Source organism: Penicillium canariense (genome assembly GCF_028826845.1).
Source record: "Penicillium canariense strain IBT 26290 chromosome Unknown utg000003l_segment0_segment0, whole genome shotgun sequence".
In the NCBI taxonomy this organism is placed as follows: domain Eukaryota; kingdom Fungi; phylum Ascomycota; class Eurotiomycetes; order Eurotiales; family Aspergillaceae; genus Penicillium; species Penicillium canariense.
This window is the reverse complement of record NW_026622730.1, coordinates 2,885,935-2,909,311: the sequence shown is the minus strand read 5'-3', so window position 1 is coordinate 2,909,311 and position 23,377 is coordinate 2,885,935. Positions and strand designations below refer to the sequence as shown.

General features: G+C 52.7%; 7 protein-coding genes across 7 annotated transcripts; 3 read left to right on the top strand and 4 right to left on the bottom strand.

Annotated features, from left to right (window-relative positions):
* On the bottom strand, positions 1–4,865 carry N7482_005900 (pentafunctional protein ARO1; the record flags this gene model as incomplete). Its single annotated transcript, XM_056688025.1, is given in 4 exon segments — positions 1–30; positions 90–134; positions 187–4,605; positions 4,623–4,865. The coding sequence occupies 4 exon segments, from the start codon at positions 4,863–4,865 to the stop codon at positions 1–3; spliced, it is 4,737 nt and encodes a 1,578-aa protein (XP_056543580.1).
* Positions 4,866–5,619: 754 nt separating this feature from the next.
* Positions 5,620–8,830, bottom strand: rat1 (5'-3' exoribonculease Dhp1; the record flags this gene model as incomplete). Its single annotated transcript, XM_056688024.1, has 2 exons — positions 5,620–8,417; positions 8,524–8,830. The coding sequence occupies 2 exons, from the start codon at positions 8,828–8,830 to the stop codon at positions 5,620–5,622; spliced, it is 3,105 nt and encodes a 1,034-aa protein (XP_056543579.1).
* A 468-nt stretch (positions 8,831–9,298) lies between these two features.
* Positions 9,299–12,621, top strand: N7482_005898 (uncharacterized protein; the record flags this gene model as incomplete). The annotated part of the gene is made up of 5 exons (XM_056688023.1): positions 9,299–9,574; positions 9,640–9,690; positions 9,742–9,937; positions 10,005–12,484; positions 12,541–12,621. The coding sequence occupies 5 exons, from the start codon at positions 9,299–9,301 to the stop codon at positions 12,619–12,621; spliced, it is 3,084 nt and encodes a 1,027-aa protein (XP_056543578.1).
* Positions 12,622–12,955: 334 nt separating this feature from the next.
* Positions 12,956–16,333, top strand: N7482_005897 (isoleucine--tRNA ligase ILS1; the record flags this gene model as incomplete). Its single annotated transcript, XM_056688022.1, has 3 exons — positions 12,956–13,384; positions 13,465–13,496; positions 13,561–16,333. 3 exons carry the CDS (start codon positions 12,956–12,958, stop codon positions 16,331–16,333), a joined length of 3,234 nt encoding a protein of 1,077 aa, XP_056543577.1.
* Positions 16,334–16,507: 174 nt separating this feature from the next.
* On the bottom strand, positions 16,508–16,858 carry N7482_005896 (uncharacterized protein; the record flags this gene model as incomplete). Its single annotated transcript, XM_056688021.1, has 3 exons — positions 16,508–16,555; positions 16,609–16,740; positions 16,796–16,858. 3 exons carry the CDS (start codon positions 16,856–16,858, stop codon positions 16,508–16,510), a joined length of 243 nt encoding a protein of 80 aa, XP_056543576.1.
* A 380-nt stretch (positions 16,859–17,238) lies between these two features.
* N7482_005895 (Sfi1 family protein) lies at positions 17,239–20,583 on the top strand (the record flags this gene model as incomplete). Its single annotated transcript, XM_056688020.1, has 2 exons — positions 17,239–17,302; positions 17,366–20,583. 2 exons carry the CDS (start codon positions 17,239–17,241, stop codon positions 20,581–20,583), a joined length of 3,282 nt encoding a protein of 1,093 aa, XP_056543575.1.
* A 441-nt stretch (positions 20,584–21,024) lies between these two features.
* N7482_005894 (uncharacterized protein) lies at positions 21,025–23,255 on the bottom strand (the record flags this gene model as incomplete). Its single annotated transcript, XM_056688019.1, has 7 exons — positions 21,025–21,664; positions 21,748–21,865; positions 21,928–22,070; positions 22,141–22,458; positions 22,532–22,830; positions 22,890–22,969; positions 23,027–23,255. 7 exons carry the CDS (start codon positions 23,253–23,255, stop codon positions 21,025–21,027), a joined length of 1,827 nt encoding a protein of 608 aa, XP_056543574.1.
* Between the last annotated feature and the right edge of the window lie 122 nt (positions 23,256–23,377).

Genomic DNA, 23,377 nt, shown 5'->3' with positions numbered 1-23,377 from the left:
TTATGCAGACTCCGTGCCCATAACAGCATCCTGTGAGGAGAAAGGATTGTTAGTATTGGGTGGCAAGAAGCATTGATGGGGCCACTTACTCTGGCAACGTGGTACAGAGGAGTGATGCCAGTCCAGTGGATGAACTGTTCTCTAGTTAGCACCGGGTACAAGATAACATAATGCTGGGATACATACCTGGTTTACACCTTGACCAACAAGAACCTCGAGACCGGGAATAGTCTTCCAGCCCGCATCGGAAGCCAGCTGCATCAGCGCAGTTACAGCAGGTTTGTATGCCATCTCCAGAAGAATGCGAGGGGCCTTCTCATCAACAGACTTGCCGATCAGAGTACCATCCGCCTTTTGGGCTTGTTCAAACATGTGGCAGAGGGTCTCACGCATGGCAGGGTCGATGGGCCGGTCACCGGGAATAGTGCCGATGGCGACTTGGGGCATAGTCTCCAACTGCTCGTAGTTGTCGACGACACGAATGTTGTAGCTGGTAGGGAAGGTTGAGACCATGCCCTCGAGCTTGCTGGCCGTGCGGCCAACCACGTATATGGGAGAGAAGCCCATCTGGTGGAGGGCGTAAATGGCAGCGCGGGCGGTACCGCCGCCGCCGATGACCACGGCACTTTCGGTGCCATTGGAGCCGTAGACTCCCTCATTGCGGAGGACCCGAACCATGCCCTGCCAGTCGGTGTTGTAGCCGACAAGACGCTGAGGCTTGTCACCGTTGGCGAAGGGGACGATGGTGTTGACGGCGCCGATAATCTCAGCCTCCTGGGCAACTTCATCCAGAAGGGGCATGATGTCCAGCTTCAGGGGGATAGTGACAGAGGCACCGCCGAAGTCGGGCGAGTGGATGAAGTCCTTAACATCCTCAACGTTGGTGGTCTCCAGACGAGTATACTCGTGGGGAAGACCCATCTCCGCGAAGAGGGTATTGTGGAGAGGCGGAGACCGAGAACCAGAGACAGGCGAGCCGAAGATGGCAAACTTCTTGGCCTTGATCTCACCCATCAGCGCAAGACCGCGGCGAATTTCCGTCGCAGACAGCTGGCCAGGAGCAGCCTTGAAGGGGAGACTAGGGTGGGAAACGGGGGTCATGAAGGCGTTCAGGATGCGGCTAAGCTGGCCCTGGTCACCCATGTTGATAGCAATCAGCGGCACATCGTGCGCCTGCTCAGCCCAATTCTTGAATTTTCTAAGAGCAGTGTTATCATCGAGGCTGCTGGCAACGCCGACAAGCTTGATGATGTCACCGTACTCCAGAGCACGGTTGTAGGACGGGATCCAGGACATGTTAGCCCAGGACAGCTTGCCTTGAGGGTCGTGGTGCGACGCGATGACCTTGGAGTGACCTTTCATCTCGACGATAGCACGGAGCATCTCATCCGGGAAAGCGATCTCGAGATCCACAAACTCGCAGCCCGAGCGGAATGCCAATCGGTACAGCAGCATGGCAGCCTCGTGGGCATCGTCAGGGAAGCGACCCCCTTGGCTCTTCGTACGAATGGTGAAGATAATGGGAAGCGAAACAAGACGGCGGAGGAAAGACATCTGTTCGGCGACAAAATCCACCGTAGGAATCTCACTATCCGAGGCCGGATCCTTCAGCAGATCAACCCGCAGTTCCACGGCGTCAGATCCAACGCAGACTTCGCGCAAGATCTCACCACACTCACACAGATTGGGCAAAGTCAGCGAGACGAAGAAGGAGTGCTTCTTCTTCTTGATGGCACTGAGGTTGTCTTTCCGACCGGTCACAACCTGCATGAAGCGCTCAAAGTCCTCTGAGGCGAGAGCAAGCTCCGTCGTGTTCGAGTGCTGGCTGTAGTACTGGATGTTGCTGCACTCCTGGAACCAAGGCTTGCGGCGCAGCCACACGCCCATCATGTCTTCTACGTAGGCCGGACGAGTCTTGTCAATCTGCAAGAAGTCCATAACCTGCTTGATATCGCGATTAATGAGAAGCACGTTGCCCTTGTTCTTGTGATAGTCGGCAAGGAGCTTGCGCGCCTCGGGTATTTCGACAATACCGCCACCGCAGGCAAAGACGTAGCCGTTGGGCCGATCTTGCATCATTCGCTGAAGCAGAGCCAACTCTGCATCACGGAATCCCTGCCAGCCACGCTGCTTGATCATATCGGAGATGGTGAGACCTTCAGTCTGCTCCAACTCAGTGTCAAGATCGATGAAGGGACGGTCGAGGCTCTTCGCAACCCAGTTGCCGGCAGTGGTCTTGCCAGCACCGCGCATGCCGATAATGTAGACGGAAGCACTGGTCCGCTCCTCACGACTAGAGATAACCAGCTTATCCTCCTTCAGCTCCTTACCCTCAAGCTTGACACCAAAGAGTTGCTTCTTGGTGTCCCACCAGCCTGGCCAAGTTTTGCCAACACACTCTTTCTCCAGAATGAGAGTAGGCTTCGGAGCCACGAGTGACAGGACACTGAAACTGAAAGCAACACGGTGATCATCGTAGCAGTAAACACCACCTGCAGGCTGGCGAAGAGTAGACCGCTCAATACCGTCGATCTCAAGGCCGTCATCATGCTCACGGCAGACAACGCCGAACTTAGCAAGCTCGTCCTTCATGGCCTTGATACGGTTGCACTCCTTGACACGCTGGTTGGCAATGCCGTAAATGCGGGTAGTGTGGTTTGAGCCCTCACCCCGAGCAACAGCAGCAAGGACGGAGGCAGTGAGGAAAGCATCAGTCATTGGCTCCATGTCCACGTTCGGAAGTGGCCGGAGAATGCCGCTAGCAGGCCCAGTGACAGTAGTGGAGTAATCCGATTGCTCAACGGAGCAGCCCATGGGCCTCAGCACATCAACAGCGAACTGAGCATCACCTTGCAGAGACTTGGAGCCAATATTGGGAACTGTGCAGGTGGTACCAGTGATGGCAGCAATGGCCAAGGGGTAAGTAGCGGAGGACGCGTCGCTTTCAACAACATACTCGGCGGGGTTGACGTAGTGGCCCTGGGGAATGTGGTAGGTGTGCTCTTCAGAGGTGGACTTCTTCACATCGATGCCGAAAGATCTCATCATGGCAGTGGTCATGTCGATGTAAGGCTGGGAGATGGGCTTGCCACCAACTAGCTTCAGAGTCACGGGCTCTTTGGCATACGGAGCGCACATCAGCAGCGAGGAGACATACTGGGAAGAAACCTTAGCAGCCAGGTTGATATTGCCACCGGCAAAACCACCAGATGCCGCAATCTTGAGGGGAAGACTGCCCTTGCGTTCCATGTACTCAATGCCGGCGCCATTCACGGTCAGAGCGTCGACAAGGTCACCAATGGGTCTTTGCTTCATGCGGTTGTTACCGGTCAGAATGCTCTCATTCACAGTACTCGGATTGGCGAGGGTAGCCACAGTAGTCAGGAATCTGGACGCAGTTCCAGCATTGCCCAAGTAGAGGGACGAGGGGCTGGCGGTGATATCTCCACCCTGTCCATTCACGACGAGGACCTCACCCTCTTCCTCCCAAGAGAAAGTGGCGGCTCCCAGCTTCTCCAAAGCATTCAGCATAACCTCGGTATCGTCGGAGTGGAGGAGGTTCTTGATCCGGCAGGTACCCGAACCAAGCGCAGCAAGGACAAGAGCGCGATTCGAGATACTCTTGGACCCGGGAGGTGTGCAGGTCACATTGAGAGTCTTGGGCACACCAGGATGCACCTCAATGCTGGGAGCCAGAACGACGCAGATATCCTCATTCGAGACAACACTGGCCTTAGGCTCGTGGGTGCGTCCAATGGCGGACAAGAGGACAACCTTCTTCTTCGGGCCATCGTTCTTCTTGTCCAGAGCCATGTTGAACAGAAGCTGATCGACGGAACAATGCTTGTCGGCAGTCAGCTTTCGGACCCGTGAATCCTTCATCGACGTGGGCAAGCCATAGGCAGAAATGCACTTGACAATGCGAGCAACTGCAACACCCTTCAAGATGCCGAGGTGGCGTGCGAGCTCAGCTTCCTTCACCATACCAATGGCAACACACTCTCCGTGGAGAATTTGGGGGGTTAGAATTGCCTCGATGGCATGGCCAATGGAATGTCCCCAGTTCAGAAGGTTGCGGAGACCACCCTCACGCTCGTCGGCGGAGACAACGTAGGCCTTGTGACGTGCAGAGGCCAAGATTCGGGCCTTCAAGATATCACGGATGCCATCGAAACGGCCCTGACCAGGCTTAGCATCGCTGCGTGCGGCGCCGAGGATCGCATCGGCATTATCTTCAAGTGCAGTGAATTCCTCTTCACTTGATATGGCGGCAGTCTTGATAACCTCGGCCATACCATTAATGAACTCTCGCACCGGGAGTGTCTCCAGAAACTCGAGATCAATGTAGATCCTTGACGGCTGCCAGATGGCTCCGATCAAATTCTTGCCTAGCGGGGTATCGATCGCGGTCTTGCCTCCAATGGAGGAATCGACCATGGCGAGAAGAGTAGTGGGGACCTGCACATAGCGGACACCGCGCATGTAGGTCGCCGCAATGAATCCAGTCAGGTCGCCAATCACACCACCGCCCAATGCAATGACCACAGTATCTCTGCCACATGGCGGATTCTGGCTCAACATCCAATCTTCAATGTCGGCCTTTGTCTGTCGCGATTTTGAACTCTCTCCGGGGGGGCATTGTAGACGAGCAGGCGCGGGGCCGGTGTGATGGAGGCAGCAGCCGCTTCGAAGGTCTTTTGAAAACACGGCGTATAGATGGATCCGAGGTTTGTGTCGGTGATCAGGACATAGGTGGTCGAGGGCAAGCCGCTGATCAGGTCCTTCGCAACATAATTGCGCCACAGCCCGAAATCAGCGACGATGCTCTCCCGACCCAAGATGCTGATCTTGGTGGGCTCAGTCATGATGGCAAGCGAGGATGGAGAACAGTCGACAATTGAGGATTCACGTCTCTACTCAATTCATTCTGCGGCTTCTTAGTTTCAGGATTGGCCTGTTGGGGGATTTGCTTCTTCACCCCCACAAGCGGAGCTAGCGATGCAAGGTGTGCAGAGAGAAAGGATAGAAATTGAGACCAGCACACGGCTGAAAGGAGGAGGAAGAGCGCTTACCTGCAACCCTGCACCGAGAGTCAGCGTTTCAGCCAGCAATGCGACTGGCCAGGAGGATACTTGGAGCACACCGGGCACACCGGCAGCTTGACTCAATAATTCTTTCCCCCTCCGATCTCGCGGCAGTTTTGGCTCACCGCCCTCTGACTCAGTGCGGGCCACTCGGGCGGCGACTATTTGGCCATTTCCACCGCAGGCCAATTTTAGCCTTGGCTGTGCGCGACTGGTCATATGTACTTGCATGTTGTTCTGGATGCGCAGCATATAGTAACCTCCCCCTCGCATGGTTTGTTTGGATGGCCGCCGTGGAGGGTTTTGGAAAATGGATGGAGAAGGCCTACACCTACGGAGTACAATGATGCAATTGATAGATTAAAGCAGATAGCATGCGCAGAAACCCAGTCCATATTCCAATTTTTTTTTTACATTTAACAGAAACCAGCGACCGTTTCCTGTCTGAACCCCAAACCAATCCTGGAAGATGCTAGTAGATACAGCAACATTCATAACGAGGACAGTGGAAGAGTCGTAACTTATTTTACTTCCGCTAGTAGCGACCGTAGCCACCACCACTGCCACCACCGCCGCGGTGACCGCCTGAGTGGTGGTCGCGATTCTGGCCACGGAATCTGCCTCCTCCTCTATAACCACCATTGCCGCCTCCACCTCTACCCCGATCCTGGTAGCCATTATGGTGTCCTTGGTGGTCGCGATATTGACCATGGCCCTGGTGCGGGGGATATTGATGGGGCATTCCACCACGAGGGGCCCCAGGTGGTCCCCTGGAGTAGTCGCCAGCCCCTGGCGGAGGAACCCATCCAGAGGGCATCGGGGGCATACCACCGGGGGGCGCAGGCATGTAACGCGGATCAAGATGCGCGGCGAACGGGTTGGGCCGGTCTGACGAGTATTCAACACGGCCGCCTCGTCCTCTGCCATTGAGCGGCGCGCCACCGAATGACCGACCTGAGTGCTGGGCTCGGCCCTTAACCGCGCGAATATCAGCAGAGTTCAGCATCGGCGTCGCGAACTTGACGCCACGAAGCAGCATAGACTTATGGATGTGAGAAGACTTGGGGATCTTGTAGTTCACACTGAGAAGATGGTTAGCAAAAGCCTCAATTACAGAAAAGGGCAAGGGAACATACGTCAGGGAGTGATCGTCATCGAGACTCGGCATGCCGTACTCCTCCAGAGGTGAAACTAGCGAGCCATGGGGTATATAGGTATCACTGCGCTCGACTAGACCAGCCAGACCGTCGCTCGCACGCATGTTCAGCTTGTACTCTGGCGGTCCGGGCTTCTTGGAATAGAAATTGCCTGCAAGGTCTTGATAAAGGGGATGCCGCTCCGACAGTAAGAGCACTTCCTGACCGTGTGTATTGCGACTTTGCTCTTCTTCGGTCAGGAGAGGGTATTTCTTTTGCATCGCGGCCAGCAGGCGCTTTTCATCGATGAAAGGGAGAAGAATCACGCCCTGCCAGGCAAATTTCTTGCCATTCAGGTCCAAGGCGAAATCCTCAGGATAGAAATCAATGATCTCGCTTTCCGGGTTGCTCATGAGATCATGGAAGACCTCCGGCAGTGCGTGGTTCGACGACGCGGGCAAGACTCCCATCAGTTGCTCGTACGGCCTGAATGGCTTCCCCTTGTCAAATTGAATCACCATGTCAGCGATATCGACAAAATCGGCAGCGAACGGAGCATAGTGGTATGGGTAATACCAGTCCCACGAAGGACAGCCCTGGAAGTAATAGAGAAGGACCCAGGCAAGTCCTTCGGCGTAAGCGCGCGCGACCTTGTGGCGGAACTCATGATCCTGAGGATCGACGCCGAATTTCTGCTCGTAATACCGATCGGCATATCCGGGTTCCCAGAGCTTGACGGTGTCCGGTGGCATTTCATCATCCTTGGGCTTTGGAGGAGGCACCGGGGGTGAGTCTCTACCAGGAGTTCCAGCCTCCGTCTCCTGCTCAGTGGCCTCGGTGCTTTCATCAGCCTTTCTCTTTCCGAGAACGGAGGGAGATGTCGGCTCAGGAACGTCTTCGCCGTTCTCCGCGGTGGCGGCCAAAGCTTCGTCAGCAGCTGTTTCATCCTGTGAACCCTTCATGAGCTTGCTCTTCAACACAGCGGCGGCACTCTTGTTCTCCATGTTGGCACGGTATACGGCTCCACGGTTAACAACCATATTATGAGTCAACTCTCTGGTCTCCTTAGATAAGTGCCCACGACCAGGCGTGATTAGTTCCATGCCGGCTGTTGGATCTGGGTCACCATCGGTCTGAGATCGGTTGTTTTTAGCATCGTAGACAGGAGAGCTACGTCTTCGCTTGCGAGCACGCTCTTCATTCCGAGCCTGATCTTGTTCCTTGCGTCTCTTGTCATTTGCTGCCTTTCTTTCGTCTGCCTGCCGCCGGCGTCGAAAAATGGCATCTTCTTGTTTAGCCAGACCTTGCAAGATCAGCTGGGCCCGCTTCAAGTCAACATGACCATCCTGAGTTAGATATCCACCCATGGCAGGAATGTTGTCACGCCAGATGGCAATGAGAGTATCAATGCCGTTTTCACGGATGTCTAGAGAAGGCAAGTGGGGGAGGAAATCGTTTCCAACAAAGAAACACATGAAGACCCAGTCATCCAGCGCCCGTTCAAGATCGAATGGGAACGGTTGCTGAGGAACCTGCAGCTCGGCAGCCAGATATTCTCTCAGGACGGAGACATGGAGCCAGATGAACGGCTTCAACGGAGAAGCATGTTGCTTCTCATCGAATTCTCCACTCTTCTCCTTTGCTTTCCCCGTACATTCCTCGGCTTTGTGCCCAGGTTGCCCACACAGCCTGCAAGTCCGAGGCTTCGACTCCTGGAAGAAAACGTCTTCACGGAGAACCCGGAAGTGGGGTTCGTGAGTGGCGAGACCCAGCATGATAAGATCAGCATCAAGACCATAAATAACATGGCGGGTGTTGGGGTCGTGTTCCGGTGACGCGCGCTGAGAACGCACGAACTCCATGATCTTGTGCTCTCCCTCTCCGGGAACAGTTGCGTCCGAGATAATGATTTTCATCTTTTCCCATGCCGGATCGGTGTTAAGCTTGTAGGCAATCCAATATCGCAACGAAGCGGCAAGAATATCCATGAAGGGGGTTCCGGGAGTAATGACGTTGCTATCCCAGGTTTTCTGGATGACTTCCTCCTGAATAGCCGCGTGGCCAGTTTTCTTGGCCTGTTGCCTATCGAGTAACTTCTGGAGCTCCTCCTTCTTCTCGTCGTTTTCCCGGGCTTCTTGAGCGGAGCGGAATCGACGTGCGCGCTGTTGGTTCATCTTGGCTCTCGGCGCAACACCATCTAATTGTCAAAGCAAGTATAGTTTGTTAGTACATACGTCCAAGGTGGGACCTCATAAAAACGCCGGAGGTTCGCGAGGTATAAGATATATGTAATATGCACGTACCAATAGCGATCATGAGCAGTTTTCTTGGCCGGACCATGTTCACGACACGATCGGTATACTTAAAGATCTCCAACATCATCTCCTGCTCGTTGGCTGGTGGGGGCTTGCCCTCTGGATGGGTACATGGGTGAACGATGCCGTTCATGTCGAGATAAAGGTTGTCCATCTCCTCGCCATTGGGGTTGGCGCGCGTGGTGTCGACCGGAATCTCCTCTCCGTTCACTTCTTGAGGCAGCTCCTCAATCACCGAAGAGATGATCTTCGGATACTTGTTGGAGAGCCATCGGAAGAGCGCAGGAACACCCATATTGGCGATGCGACAGGCGGTTGTGCGTCAGGTTCTGTGGGGGTTGGCGCGGCGCTCGAATGCGTCTGATTGCGGAACCGGGGAAACGCTTCGCGCAGTCTCAGCCTCAAGGCTTCCAGAAATCCTCGACTGGGAATTCCAGTCCTGTTGTGCCTGCGACACGGAGTGAAACAGAACAAAGCAGATGCAACCGTGTTTAAGGTCACGGCGCAGAGAGTGTGTTGAATGAGCAAAGCCGGAAGTCTCTGTGATCCAGACGATTAGAATTATTTCTGGGCGGTCGGCGTTCTGCGCTTTCGGCGAGGATCGGCCCTTAGCCCCTTCGGCCGCTTGGGAGGCCAGCTTTACTGCAATCAGCTCTGCCTTCGAGGCACCCAACACTCTCTACCAGATTTTGACCTTCCTTCGATGCCTGCCGATTCCTTCACCTACGGTCGGCGGTGACCATGAAATTGCGACTCAGCTGCGATGTTTCGAATCCTTGAATCGCAAGCTCCGGCCAAGCAAACGGCCACGGACACAATCGATGTTTTGAGCAGTAGGTTGCAGAGCGCAACCTTGTTGGAGGATAGACGAGCAGCGATCCAGGGCCTGAGAAGCTTTGCGAAGCTCTATCCGGCATCGGTGGCCTCAGGAGGTCTGCGATCGTTGATCGGCTGCCTGCACAATGATCGCGAGGATGTCGACACCATCAAAGTGGTCCTCGAGACCTTACTGATGCTCTTTACTCCCGATGAGACCAGTGTGGGTGATGCTGATGTTAACGGTGGCTTGGAAGATCCGAGAATTTTTGCTGATAGTTCTTGCAGCCCGAAGCGTCAGATGAGATTGCTCTCTGGCTGGCAGATGAATTCACTCAGGTACGCTACTCTGGCCACGTAGCCCTGGGCTTTGGCTAACCGTTCCAATAGCGCCAGGACAATATTACCATTCTATTGGACTTGCTTGAGGCCCGCGATTTCTATTCTCGCCTGTATTCCCTTCAATTGATGTCCCACATCTGCAGCGCGAGACCGGAACGAACACAGGAGTGCATATTCACTGCACCATTGGGCATCTCAAGACTAGTGAATGTGCTTACAGATACTAGAGAACCTGTGAGAAATGGTAATGGATTGCTGTCCATTGATTGAGTCCCTTCTTGTGTCCCAAATTAACCTTGTTCAATCCACAGAGGCCCTCGTTCTGCTTATCGCCCTGACCCCCTCCTCCGAAGAGCTGCAGAAGCTCATCGCGTTTGAAAATGCGTTTGAAATAATATTTTCTCTTATCGACGCGGAGGGCTCCCTGACTCTTGGTACTGAAGTGGTTGAGGATTGTCTGTCCTTGCTCGCTCACCTATTGAAGTTCAACGTTTCCAATCAGTCCTTCTTTCGCGAAACTGGCTGCGTGAAGAAAGTGACGAAGCTTCTCCACGAATGTCAATTAGAACCGGAAGGGGAAGGCGCTCCACCTCAGTGGACTCTTGTCCACAGAGACAAGAATGTTTGGGGTCTTTTGGCGATCATACAACTGTTTCTGACCCGTGGTGGTGTGGGAACGCCCATGAACCAGACAGCATTTTGGCAGAATGGCGTCACAGAGCAGGTTTTGAGCATAGCTTTCGGCCAGAAATTCAGCGTTAACGTTACGTCTAAGGCCTTGGCAACCTGTGCTGATCTAATTCGCGGGAACTCACCATTGCAGGAGAGCTTTGGGGATATTGAAGTCCTGTGGGGCTCTCAATCACCAAGGGATAAAATTGCCAATGGCCATGCAGAGGAACCAGAGCGAATTAATGTCATCGAGGCATTCTTGAAGCTCAGCCTGCAGCCTTCCCCGAACAGTATGCTGGATGCACGTCTCGCCGCCTGTGAATGCATGAAGGCGTTCTTTGCTCATCATCCCGGAATTCGCATGCATGTGCTCAGGCGTGCTATCGAAGGGCACGTTAGCGGGCAAGATCGAATCCCCAACATCCTCTCCGTCTTGCTCACGGCACCAGAATCTCGCGGCAATGCCGATCCATACCAAGTCTGGATGGCGTCTGTACTGATGTTCCATCTGATTTTTGACGACACCGATGCGAAAGCCACAGCCATGCAGGTCACAGAAGGTGATGCCGAAAGCGGGGAAGAGGTTGTCACCAGTGTTCAGTCCGTGGTGGGCAACTTGATCACCGGTTTGCAACGTGGCGACGATGAACGGATAACTGTTGGCTATCTGATGTTACTCTGCGGTTGGCTTTTCGAGGATCCAGATGTTGTGAATGACCTTCTCGTTGAGGGCAGCAGTATCCAGACCCTCTTGCAGGAGATCAAACACCAAAGAGTCCCCAGCAAGCTAATTCCTGGACTTTGTACTGTCTTGCTCGGAGTAATCTACGAGTTCTCAACCAAAGATTCTCCTATCCCTCGAGTCACATTGCACAAGCTGCTCATCGAGCAACTTGGAAGGGAGCAGTACATTGACAAGATCACAAAGCTGCGAGAGTGCCCCTTGGTTCGTGACTTCGAGGTTCTCCCACAAACCGCTGCTGGGCAAATTGAAGGATTGCCTGAAGTGTTCTTCGATCGCGCTTTTGTAGAGTTCCTCAAGGATAACTTCAGCCGCTTGATTCGAGCTATCGACCGGGAACCGGGCTTCGAGATTTCTATTGTTGCCAATGGAGTTGAGAAGGGTGTTTCGCGAGAACTTGTGGACTCTTTGCGTGCGGAGCTGGAAGATCGGAGCCAGACCATCCAAAAACTGGAATCTGAGCTTGTCACTATCCAACGAAAGCTTGATCAAGAGCACCTGGACCATCGGAAGACGAAAGAATCCGGCTCTTTTGAGCTGTCTAAAGCTCAACAGGCACACCAGTCTCTTCAGACTTCGCATGAACAAGCGCTCTCTAAGCTGGAAGAGCAGCACAAACACTCCAAGAACGAACTCCTCAAGCAACATGGCGAACAGCTTCGTGCCATTGACAATCAACTCAAGCAGGCTTCTGCTGAGTATGAGAGAAAGAGCACAAAAGTGCGGGAGCATCATGAACAGGAGGCCGCAGGTATGCAGAAGACCATCCGTGGACTGGAGTCGGAGCTCTCAAAGGCTCGAGATCAGCACGCCGATGAGGTTGCTGGCTTAAAAAAAATGATCCGGGAGTTGGAATCGACTATCAATCAGTCTGCGGAATCCAACGCAGGCCAAGTTGCAGAGCTTCACCAAAAGCTCCAAAGCCAGGAATCCACCCTCACGTCCATCAAGGGCCATCACGAGACCGAAGTTATTGGTTTCAAGACCATAATTGAGGAATTGGAATTGAAGTTGGCTGCACTTAACGGACAGCATGAGGCTGAGACTGCTGACCTCAAGAAACATCTCGCGGACGTCCAATCAGAACTCCAAAATGCCCAGGAGAAATCTATTAAGGACATCGAGACAGCCAATGAAGGGTTCTCATCCAAACTTTCTGCATTGGAAACGCGCGCTACCGAGGCCGAGTTTAAGGCAAAGGAGGCTGAGTCACAGGCTCAAAGTGCAGCCGCAGCACTCAAGATTGCCCAAGCCCAATTTGAAAAGGCCCAGGCAGAGGCCAATGAAAAGGAAGATGCCCGCCAGGCAACCCAAACCGAACTGGATGACCTCTTGATTGTCTTTGGTGATCTGGAGGCTAAGCGAATAGAGGACAAGGTATGTTGCCGCCACTCAGCTCTTCAGTACCACGGGAAAACACTAACAGCTTATAGAACCGTCTCAAGGATCTGGGCCAGGAAGTCTCTGAAGCCGAAGATGAGGACGAGGACGAGGATGAAGATGAGGACGAATAGCGGATTATTTGTTTCCAGTTCGTATATAGCGAATCACCACCACTCCCGACCCTGTATCTACCTAGCGTCGTTCAAAATGCAAGCCATGACTCATCTCACGTTTTTTCTTCCTCGCGGAATTATGTTCTGTTCTGAATTAGGGTTTGATCAATCAGATCAGCCAGAATGTGTCATAGTTGATATTGCTGATTGTAGAAGGCGGTGAATGGAACGAGGGGCTGGATTGCGCAGGGCGCACGGGCAAAAAATGTAGTGGTTAGTGGGGTGAGTCACTTCTTCTTTTTATTATCTGTCCCTCGTCCCCGCTGGCACGTCGCAACCAACTTCAAGCGCCATGTCTATCGATTTTCCCGCCGAGGAGGAGCTCATCCTCAACCGGTGGAGGGAGATTGATGCCTTCCAGCGCCAGGTCGAGCTCTCTCGGGGCAAGAAGCCGTATACTTTCTACGACGGGCCACCCTTCGCTACCGGTCTCCCTCACTATGGCCATCTGCTCACATCTACGATCAAGGATATTATTCCCAGATACTGGTCGATGAAGGGTCATTATGTTGAGCGGCGATTTGGCTGGGATACGCACGGTGTCCCCATCGAATACGAGATCGATAAGAAGCTCGGCATGTCCGGTCTGGAGGCCGTCGAGACGATCGGAATTGAGAAGTACAACGAGGAGTGTCGGGCTATTGTCATGCGATTCGCCGGTGAATGGCGCCAGACTATTGAGCGGCTGGGTCGCTGGATCGATTTCGACAATGACTACAAGGTATGCTTCCGATCTCAAGTGTGTCGTGTGATTCCATTTGAACATGTTACTCACACACGCACTTTCTACTCGGTTCTTAGACAATGAATACTAGCTTTATGGAGTCCGTCTGGTATGGTCTCATATCTTTCATCGGTTTATATTCTCAATTCACTTGCTGACTCGTTATGCAACAGGTGGGTTTTCAAGCAACTGTTTGACAAGGGTCTAGTCTACCGGGGCCACCGTGTCATGCCGTACTCGACCGCACTCAATACCCCTCTCAGCAACTTCGAGGCCCAGCAAAATTACAAGGATGTCCAAGATCCCGCCGTCGTCGTCACTTTCCCCCTGTTGGATGACCCCGAGACCTGCTTGCTTGCGTGGACCACCACCCCATGGACCCTTCCCTCCCACACTGGGCTTTGCGCCCACCCTGACTTCGAGTACGTCAAGATCTATGACGAAGCCACTAAAAAGAACTACATTCTTCTGGAGTCTTTGCTCCGAACCATCTATAAGGACCCGAAGAAGGCTAAGTTTAAGATCGTCGATCGCATCAAGGGTTCCGACATGCTTGGATGGAAGTATGAGCCCCTCTTTGACTACTTCTACGAGGAGTTCAAGAACGACGGCTTCCGCGTACTAAATGATACGTACGTCACGGCCGAGGATGGTGTGGGTATTGTCCACCAGGCTCCTGCTTTCGGTGAAGAAGATTACCAGGTCGCGGTCAACCACGGCGTTATCAACGAGACCCGTCCCCCTCCTAACCCGGTCGACCCCCAGGGTTGCTTCACTGAAGAAGTCCGTGACTTTGCTGGACAGAATGTGAAGGTTGCCGATAAGGCGATTATCAAACACCTGAAGGGTACTGGCCGTCTCCTTGTCGACAGTCAGATCACTCATAGCTACCCCTTCTGCTGGCGATCGGATACTCCTCTGATCTACCGCGCTGTGCCTTCGTGGTTTGTGAAGATCACTCCTATCATCCCTCAGATGCTTGAAGGCATTGAGGAGTCCCACTGGGTTCCATCTTTTGTGAAGGACCGAAGATTCGCTAGCTGGATCAAGAACGCTCGTGATTGGAATATCTCTCGGAATCGTTTTTGGGGAACTCCCCTTCCTTTGTGGGTCAGCGATGACTTCAAGGAGGTTGTTGCCATTGGAAGCGTCGAGGAACTCAAGGAATTGAGTAGCTATACCGGCGAACTCACCGATCTCCACCGCGACAAGGTGGACCACATTACCATCCCGAGTAAACAGGGCAAGGGCGTTCTTCGTCGCGTGAGTGAGGTGTTCGATTGCTGGTTTGAATCTGGCAGCATGCCTTATGCATCCCAGCACTACCCCTTCGAGAACAAAGAGCAGTTTGAGAAGAGTTTCCCCGGTGACTTCATTGCCGAGGGACTGGATCAGACCCGTGGGTGGTTCTACACCCTGACTGTTCTCGGTACTCACCTGTTTGGCAAGCTGCCTTTCAAGAATTGCATGGTGAACGGTATTGTCCTTGCTGAGGATGGCAAGAAGATGTCGAAGCGTCTGAAGAACTACCCGGACCCTAACTTGATTATGGACCGTTACGGATCGGATGCCCTGCGTCTTTATCTGATCAACTCTCCCGTCGTCCGTGCTGAGACCCTTCGCTTTAAGGAATCTGGTGTCAAGGAGATCGTCAGCAAGGTTCTCCTTCCTATGTGGAACAGCTACAAGTTCTTTGAGGGTCAAGTGGCTCTTCTGAAGAAGACCTCCGATGTTGACTTCATATTCGATCCCAAGGCCGAGACCACCAACACTAATGTCATGGACCGTTGGATCCTGGCCAGTTGCCAGAGTCTTCTCATCTTTGTTAACCAGGAGATGGCTGCTTATCGCCTGTACACTGTCGTGCCCCGTCTGCTGGAGCTGATCGAGAACACTACGAACTGGTACATCCGATTCAACCGAAAGCGTCTGAAGGGTGAGAACGGTGTTGATGACACCCTGCATGCCCTGAACACTCTCTTCGAGGTTCTCTATACCCTGGTCCGGGGTCTGGCTCCCTTCACTCCCTTCATCACCGATAACATCTACCAGCGTCTTCTCCCGCATATTCCCGAGTCGCTTCGTGCTGAGGATAGCCGCAGCGTTCACTTCCTTGCTTTCCCTGAGCCTCGCCAAGAACTCTTCGATGAGGTTGTGGAGCGCAGAGTTGCCCGCATGCAAAAGGTTATTGAGCTGGGCCGTGTCTCTCGTGAGCGCAAGTCTATTGGTCTGAAGACACCACTGAAGACACTCGTTGTCATCCACCAGGACCAGCAGTATCTCGACGACGTTAAGTCGCTTGAGGGCTACATTCTGGAGGAGCTCAACGTGCTTGATCTAGTTCTATCGTCTGACGAGGACAAGTACAACGTCCAATACAGTGTCAATGCTGACTGGCCAACTCTGGGCAAGAAGCTGAAGAAGGATGTGCAGAAGGTTAAGAAGGCCCTGCCTTCCCTGTCAAGCGATGATGTGAAGAAGTATGTCGCCGAGAAAAAGATCATTGTTGACGGCATTGAGCTGGTCGAGGGTGATCTGGTGGTGAAGCGCGGTATCAAGGAAGATGTGGGCGCATCGGGCATGGAGACTAACACCGATGCTGATGTCATGACCATTCTGGATGCCAACCTGTACTCCGAGCTGGCTCACCAGGGTATCGGGCGTGAGATCATCAACCGTCTCCAACGTCTCCGTAAGAAGGCCGGCCTTGTCCCCACAGACGATGTTAAGATGGAGTACATTGTCCTTTCGGACCCTGAGAACATCGGCCTTGGCGAGGCTTTCAAGTCTCAGTCCCAGGCTATCGAGAAGGCTGTCCGTCGTCCGCTCGATGAGCGCACCTTGGTTGATGGCAAGTCGCCTAGCGCTGACGAGGAGGGCACCATCGCGCAAGAGGACCAGGAGGTGCAAAACGCAACTTTCCTGTTGCGCCTCGTGAAGCTGTAAAGTCCTGTTGGACTTCGAGATCAAAGAAAAGACAACAATCTGTATAGATAGAAGTCTACAAATTTCCATTTTGAGTTTTTGAATGAAATATATGTCCTGGCGTACCTAGATTCGTAATCTACAGTTGGAAAGAAATTGAGTAGAAATACATTAACCCCATGGAAAAATTGCGCCTTAAATGCCGTAACGCCATGCAATGACCATAGGGGGCCCCGCGCCCCTCTATAATTGTTTCCCTCAGCCCTTTTTAGATGCGGCCTACATGGATTAGCCACCTCGCCGATATGCGAGCGTCTCTGAGCCTCACTTACCAGAACACAGTCCTTGAGACGCATAAACTCTTTTACACACATGTCCTTGTGCACTGCATTGTAGTCTGCGAGGACACACTTTCCATATGCCGCTGCCTAGCTAGCTGTTAGCTCCGATATCCGACAACTGATCCAAGAGCTTGATAGACACCTCAACGGAGCATTTGGCAGTGGCTTTGGCAATCTTCTCGACGGGACGGGTTCTGTTTGGCATAGTGAGGATAACAATAGACTGATAGCCGAAGGGTGAAGGTAATTGAGCTGATTAGACGCGAAGTTGAGCTAAACTGATGGCCGAGAATCCCCGTCGCAACTCTCGAGTGGTGTGCGGCCGCCAAGACTGCACCGCCGGAATGTTACATAACCGACACGTGACGCTGGGACATGTTTCTGTCGCGACCACCAAAACAACCCGAACGGCCAGAACGTGGCGCCCGGTTGACTTCCATTTGGTGTTTCTTTTCTTGTTCAATCACAGACTGGTATCTGCGCATTTTTTGCGCCACCGGGACTGTCCGCTTTCGCGATGATTTATTCAGTTCGTCGACTCTATGACCCAGATGCGACAAGCGCGCCCTAGATCGCGATTTTTCGATGCCTCCGATATCCTCGCAGCGGCGCGCCTTGACCGAAGAGAACTCGTCACTCTCCGATGAAGGTAAGGAATGGAAATCTTCCTTTACAACTCAACCTTTCTCGATCTAACAAAGCTCTCATATAGATGTCGGCTTTCTCTATCAAGTTGTCAGTCGCGCCGAGGGCAAGCCCGAGGTCGAGCGGCTCCCGTTCCGAGCGCTTTTCGCAGCATACGACGAGGTCATCAGTGAACATGGAGTCGATGCAGATCCGGGTCATGCATGCCTGCGCTTTTTGTTTAAAATGGGGAGCAAAGAGGTGCAGGGACCATCGCTCTTCGACAAATTCGAGAGCGCGCTCCAGCAGATGGGAATACTGATCGAATTTGGGGAGGACGGCTCCACAGGTCTCAATGAAACGGCAGAGAATGAACACTCCCTGGTTGATGGCACGCTCAGCCAGACAGGCGATGACAACTACTATCCCCTTACAAATGGAACGCCGATAACACCGCGGCGGCGTGCGTCCTTCAATACTACACTCGATATTGGTGAAGATGCCACCCAGAAAAGCTTTGCCGAACGCCCGAGCTCACGCGCGTCTATGTCACGACTCGAGACTGGAAAACCCGATTTATCGAAGCTGAGATTATCACCGAAACCCAAAGTTGAGAATCAACGATCTAAATCTCCGGATCGCACACAATTGATTGCACAGTTCTTGGACGTTGGTCGGCGGTTGATAAGCCGATTTGACTCGGTGCAGCAACCAAAAAAGGCTGAGGATAAAGAAATTGCTCCATTGACCAATGGTGTTCTCGCGCGCTCAGCTGTCCACCATGACCGTTCCAAGAGAATTATTGCAGCTGCGAAAGACCGTCGCTCGCCTTCATTGACCTCATCGGATACCTCTGGGTCGGGTGAATCACAATCTCAGGTGTCGCAGGCGACAGAGCATGATTCCGTTGGCAAAGAAAATGTTCCACCAGAGATGCTTTATCGGCCTCAACTTTCAGACCTACTCCGGGACGCGTCAACTTTTAATATGTATAGACAACGAGCCATTTGCCGCCGGATCTTGACACAATGGTTAAAGGGAGCTTTCCAGGCGCGACAAGTTCGCGAAACCAGGGAATCTGTCGCCCTCAATCGTGACCGAAGCACCCTGCTCCGGCAGGCTTTCGAGCCATGGCGAGCAGTCATTCAGGAGAAGCGCCATACGGTCAGAACAGAGAGATTTTTCAAGCATCTCGAGGAACGCGCCAGTCGTGCTCGAGACTTGTATCTGATGACGAAAGCATTCACTCACTGGGCTCAACTCACATCCGAAGAAGTAGCCCGGACGTCTGCAGCTCGACGACATGTGCTGAGTGTCAAGTTTTTTAATGCCTGGCGGGAGATTACTGCAGTGAATGAGCTGAAAGCGCAACGTTTCGCTTTGCAGAGGCCGTTTAATAAGTGGCGCAAGAAGACCGCAAATTTGAAGGCGGCAGAGACCCAAGCAGTCACGGTCCATAAAAATAATCTTCGGCATGTCTCGTATTGGCAATGGTTCTGGTCTTTCTGTGAGCGGCGTGCTCCTGAATGGTATGATAGCCAGCTCAAGAGGCGCTCATTGCTCTACTGGCTGCGGAATTTCCGCACTAATCGCGAGCGTGAGCAGGAGATTGTCCTTCACAACAGGAGATCGTCACTGGCGGGTGTACTCCAGGCATGGTCTCAGAAATCAAAAACCATTGTTTCTGCGCAGCAAAAGGCTGAAAGCTCTCAACGCCATCACGTCCTCAAAGCGACATTTGACGAATGGAAAATCCAAGCCCAGCTGGCTCCTGCTGTGTTGCAGGTAACTGACATGGTGAACGATCGGATTCTCCAAAACGCACTCACGAAATGGATTAACAAGGCTCGTTTGACCGAGCAAGTGGAAGAGATGGACCGACTCCGGGTTAAGCGAAATGCCTGGATATCGTGGAATGATACGCTTCGATGTTTGGCACTTCAAGCGCGAATTGATGAGCGGCTAAAAATGGAGACCATGTACAAATGGATCTTGATGGAAAGGTTCCAGTTGATGCGCCGGATACGCGAACAGCGCATCAAGCGCGAAGTGTTCTCCCGATTTGTGACGAATACGCGGGATACATACACTCAATTGCTTTCCCATGCAGAAGTACACGAAGACCACCGGGCCGAAGACTTGGTGCGCTCCAAACTTGGTATCTGGCGAGATCAATTATTGCTTCAGCGGGAGCGGGAATATGCGGCCTTTGAGTTTTATGCCCCTCGCCTCGCACAAGAGTCTCTCATGGCGTGGACATCCAAGCACCAGCAGATTGTGAAGATGGAAGGTTGGGCTCGTGATGCGCAATTCTACTTCCTTATGAAACGGTCATTGAAGGCCTGGCACCAGGCCACCTTGGTTTCTGCAAAACGACGGCGGAAGGAAGCTTATTCAAAGATGCGACGGAAGGTCAAGGTCAACATGGCTTCTAAAGCCCTTGCTGCTTGGTCATCCAAGACCCAGGCCATCACAAACATGGAGCAACAAGCAGTAGAGCTCGATCGTTTGAATCTTCTGAGTGACACGTCGGAGATTTTTGCTGGGTGGCATGGGAAGACTCTTAAGCGAGTACAAGATTACCAAGAAGCTGATTTCCACTACTTCCGTCAGATTGCTTTCGATCAGTTGATCCAACTATCGGAGACCTATGTGATTCGCCGTGAGATGGAAGACCAGGCAGACTCGGTGCACCGCAGACATGTCCTGCATCAGGCAGGCGCCTCGCTTCGCAAGCTTAGCCTCCGTATCTTCCAGATGAGGAGCACGGTAGAGACTGCAGAAGCCATGCGGGACAGAAATTTGCGGAAACATTCCAGAAATATCTTCCGCCACTGGGCGGAAGATGCCCGTCTGAAGCTGGAGGCCCGCGATTCACCAGGGCCTGCCTTGCCGTCTGCCCAGTACTCGAATTTCGGAGAGGTGGAGCGCCCTGGATCTGCCCTGTTCGACCCGTGGTATCAGAACCCATCGGAGACTCCCTTCAAGATGAGCGATTTCACCACAAATTCGCTGGAGCCGGTCTCCGCAAGCCCGCTGGCTACGCCAAACTATATGACCTCGCCATCCAAGCGAGCTGCTCGTGCCCGAGCACTCGCGCAGATGTCCACCACCCCGGCCACACCCTTACATACTCCGTTCGCGAGCCGACTTCTCCGCGCTGAGGCGTCGGCTCCTCGAACGACATCTTCCCGCCGATCCCAAACAGGCCGTCGGGGCATGACGGGGACCAGCGTCCGGTTTGTGGACGAAGAGCTCCCCGAGTCCCCCACCGATGGTCGGAAGTCGGCAAATCGACGACCCTAACCTTCCCTCCGGTATATGACCGTTTATGTTCGCTTGGCGCAATCGATGTTTGGGGTTTTCTGTACAATCAGCTATGACTATACTTTGTTCTGTCTATTCCCTGCGATGGTTGGGTTTCTGTTTCCATCCTGTTTTTGCATATGATTCGGCGCAGCATATACGGGGGTTGAAGATGCCTCTGGCCACTGTGAAGGTCTTGAGCCATACTACTTGTACTTCTGGACATGAATGAACGTGATGATCCTCGCATAATATAAATGGGATACACTCGATATCCCCACTTTTCTCCCACAGTTAAGCAATAACCCTAAGTAGGATGCATTGTATCCCATCAACCTGCATAGGATAGAGACGTAACAAAAACACCACTAAGGAATACTTTGCTTCATCTAATCAAGTAGGGTGATTATGATGCACAGTGTCACAAGGTCGGAAGGCCTGTCAATTCAAAGGCAGAGAATTTCCAAGACTTTTTGCGGCTTCAACCAATTCAGCCCTCGTATCGCAAGCGGCATAGACAAAACGATCATGCCTAACAATCATAAATCGCTTTCCCTTCATAACATTCCAGATTTGAGAGTCGTTGTAACCGTGCGGTTCCGGCCGTCCAACGCACAAGTCGGACTGCTCAAACTCCTTTGCAGTGGCAGTTCGGAACAGCGAGAGACTGGCGAATCCGGTGCTCTCATCATTGGGGAGACAGTTTTTACTCTGAACAAGCAGGGTGGCTTCTTCAGTTAACAAGTGACCTTCGCTCAGGCCGTCAATACCTTTCATAGCCTGAATTGCCGCTATCGCCTGGCTTGGTTTATCAAGCAAAACAACAATCTGGAAGAGCTTTGTCTTCTCTTTGGAGAAGATCACATCATCGGTAAAGCGAACCCGATTATCGAGCTCCCCTAGTTCAGTGCAGTATGTTTGTGGAAAGGCGATTCCGCCGTGGAGGTAGGGCAGAAACAGCATACCATCCGAGTGGGTGTACCTGACTGGGCCCTCGCTCCGAGGTCCGAGTTCTAGTTGATGAGCGATGGGGGGATCAGTTGCATGGCCCGGAGCGCCCAATCCCGGATGAAGTTCTGCACTGGGTTGGTGCTGCTAACCAATTGTCCATTTCGCAAGGTTGTGTTGAGTGACTTTTGGAATTGCTGGCTGCGTTCAGCGTACCACCCCTTGAGGATCTGCTCGTAGTCTAGTCGAGTCGAGTGGGACCGAGTGAGAATGGCAAGTCGCCAGGCAAGAGCGATAGCATCTCGAAAGCCGGAAGCAATTCCCTGACCGCCGACTATCGACCGGAAATCCTGAGTCAGCCGTGGATCGCATAGAGGCGAGAAAGGATGAAATTACATGGAGGAAAGACGTGAGCGGCATCGCCGCACAAGATGACTCGCCCTAGGGCCCATTTGTTGCACTTTCTTGCGGCGAAGCGAAACGGACGAGAGCGAAGGACCTTGATGCAATCGGTCGGAAACTCGACGTCTGTGTCTAACCTGCAGCGCGTTGTTAGACGGGGACTCTCTCGGTGATACTAGTCATTCCCTTCCTTGGTCATAGACTTACCCATAGCGGGCCCCTGCATGACGAATGTAGGGGAAGACAATGTCCCGAAACATGTGTGGCTCAGACATTTCTTGCGGATCTTCACCGGCTTGAACCACGAATTCAAACCTCCAAAGGCGGTCCTTGTTCTGGCCAAATCGGCCGCAGACTGCTGGTCTGCGAGGATTGCAAAGGAACCGAAAATCCTTCGGGAAGAACTGGTCATACACTTCCTCAGAAGAATACCCCAGTTTCCATAGCGGGAAGTCTGGGTGGGTTTCTGCTGTTGGCAGGCTGATTTCCCAGTTCAAAGCTACCCAAGTCTCTTCATAGCGACATCTATAACCACATATTAGTCCAAAGAGCCCCCAAGGGGTTTCCTATACGGGGCGCGATGAGTGAGAACACATACTGTTCGGCCCACTCCATCTTGATTCCCCGTGGCTCCAAGTATTGCTTGCGCACGTAGCCCGTCTTGCCGTCCGCACCAACCAGGAAACGAGCGCGGATGCGTCGAGTATTTCCTTCAGGGTCCGTATAGCTCGCATATACCCAGTCCTCATCTTCTTCGATTGACTTCAGGGTGCATCCACTTCTTAACTGCGAGTGCTGAGACCCCTTGATGACGGACTGAAGATGTTTTTCAAGCGCTGGTTGTTTGTGACTTATGACACCGACATGTCCCGTATATCCTTCGGACTGAATCATAGCCTGGTTAGAGTTGGAAAAACCTCATACTACAAGATGGAAAGGGAGAGCAGGAGACTTACGGAACCAGTATTAAAGCCGAAGATGGGTTTTGTGCCCAGGCTTTGCTGCTCTCCTGGCAAAAATAATACCTTCTCGATACCTATCGTTGATTAGGGAATGGTTCCCAAGCAGGTCTCCAATAGATTGCACTACTCACAAGAACCGATGTCCGTATAGACATGCTCATACAGACCTAAACCCTGCAAATAACGGATGCCATCGTCGTCAAGAACGATCCCCCTTGGGTCCGTCGTGATCTCGGCCTCTCTCTCCAGGACGATATTCTGAACCGCCATACTATCAAGATAGCCAGAGAGCATAGCTCCTGTCGGCCCACACCCACAGAGGAGGACATCTGTGGTCTCCAATGCGTGGTCAGAAGACATATTGGTTGCGTGCGATCACAGTTTTGTTTGAGAATTCTGATCTTACTTCACAATGCCCTCTCATTCCTCAGTTTATTTATACCTTGGTTTTTGTCTGCTGCAGACGCCTCTCGAACCTTGTT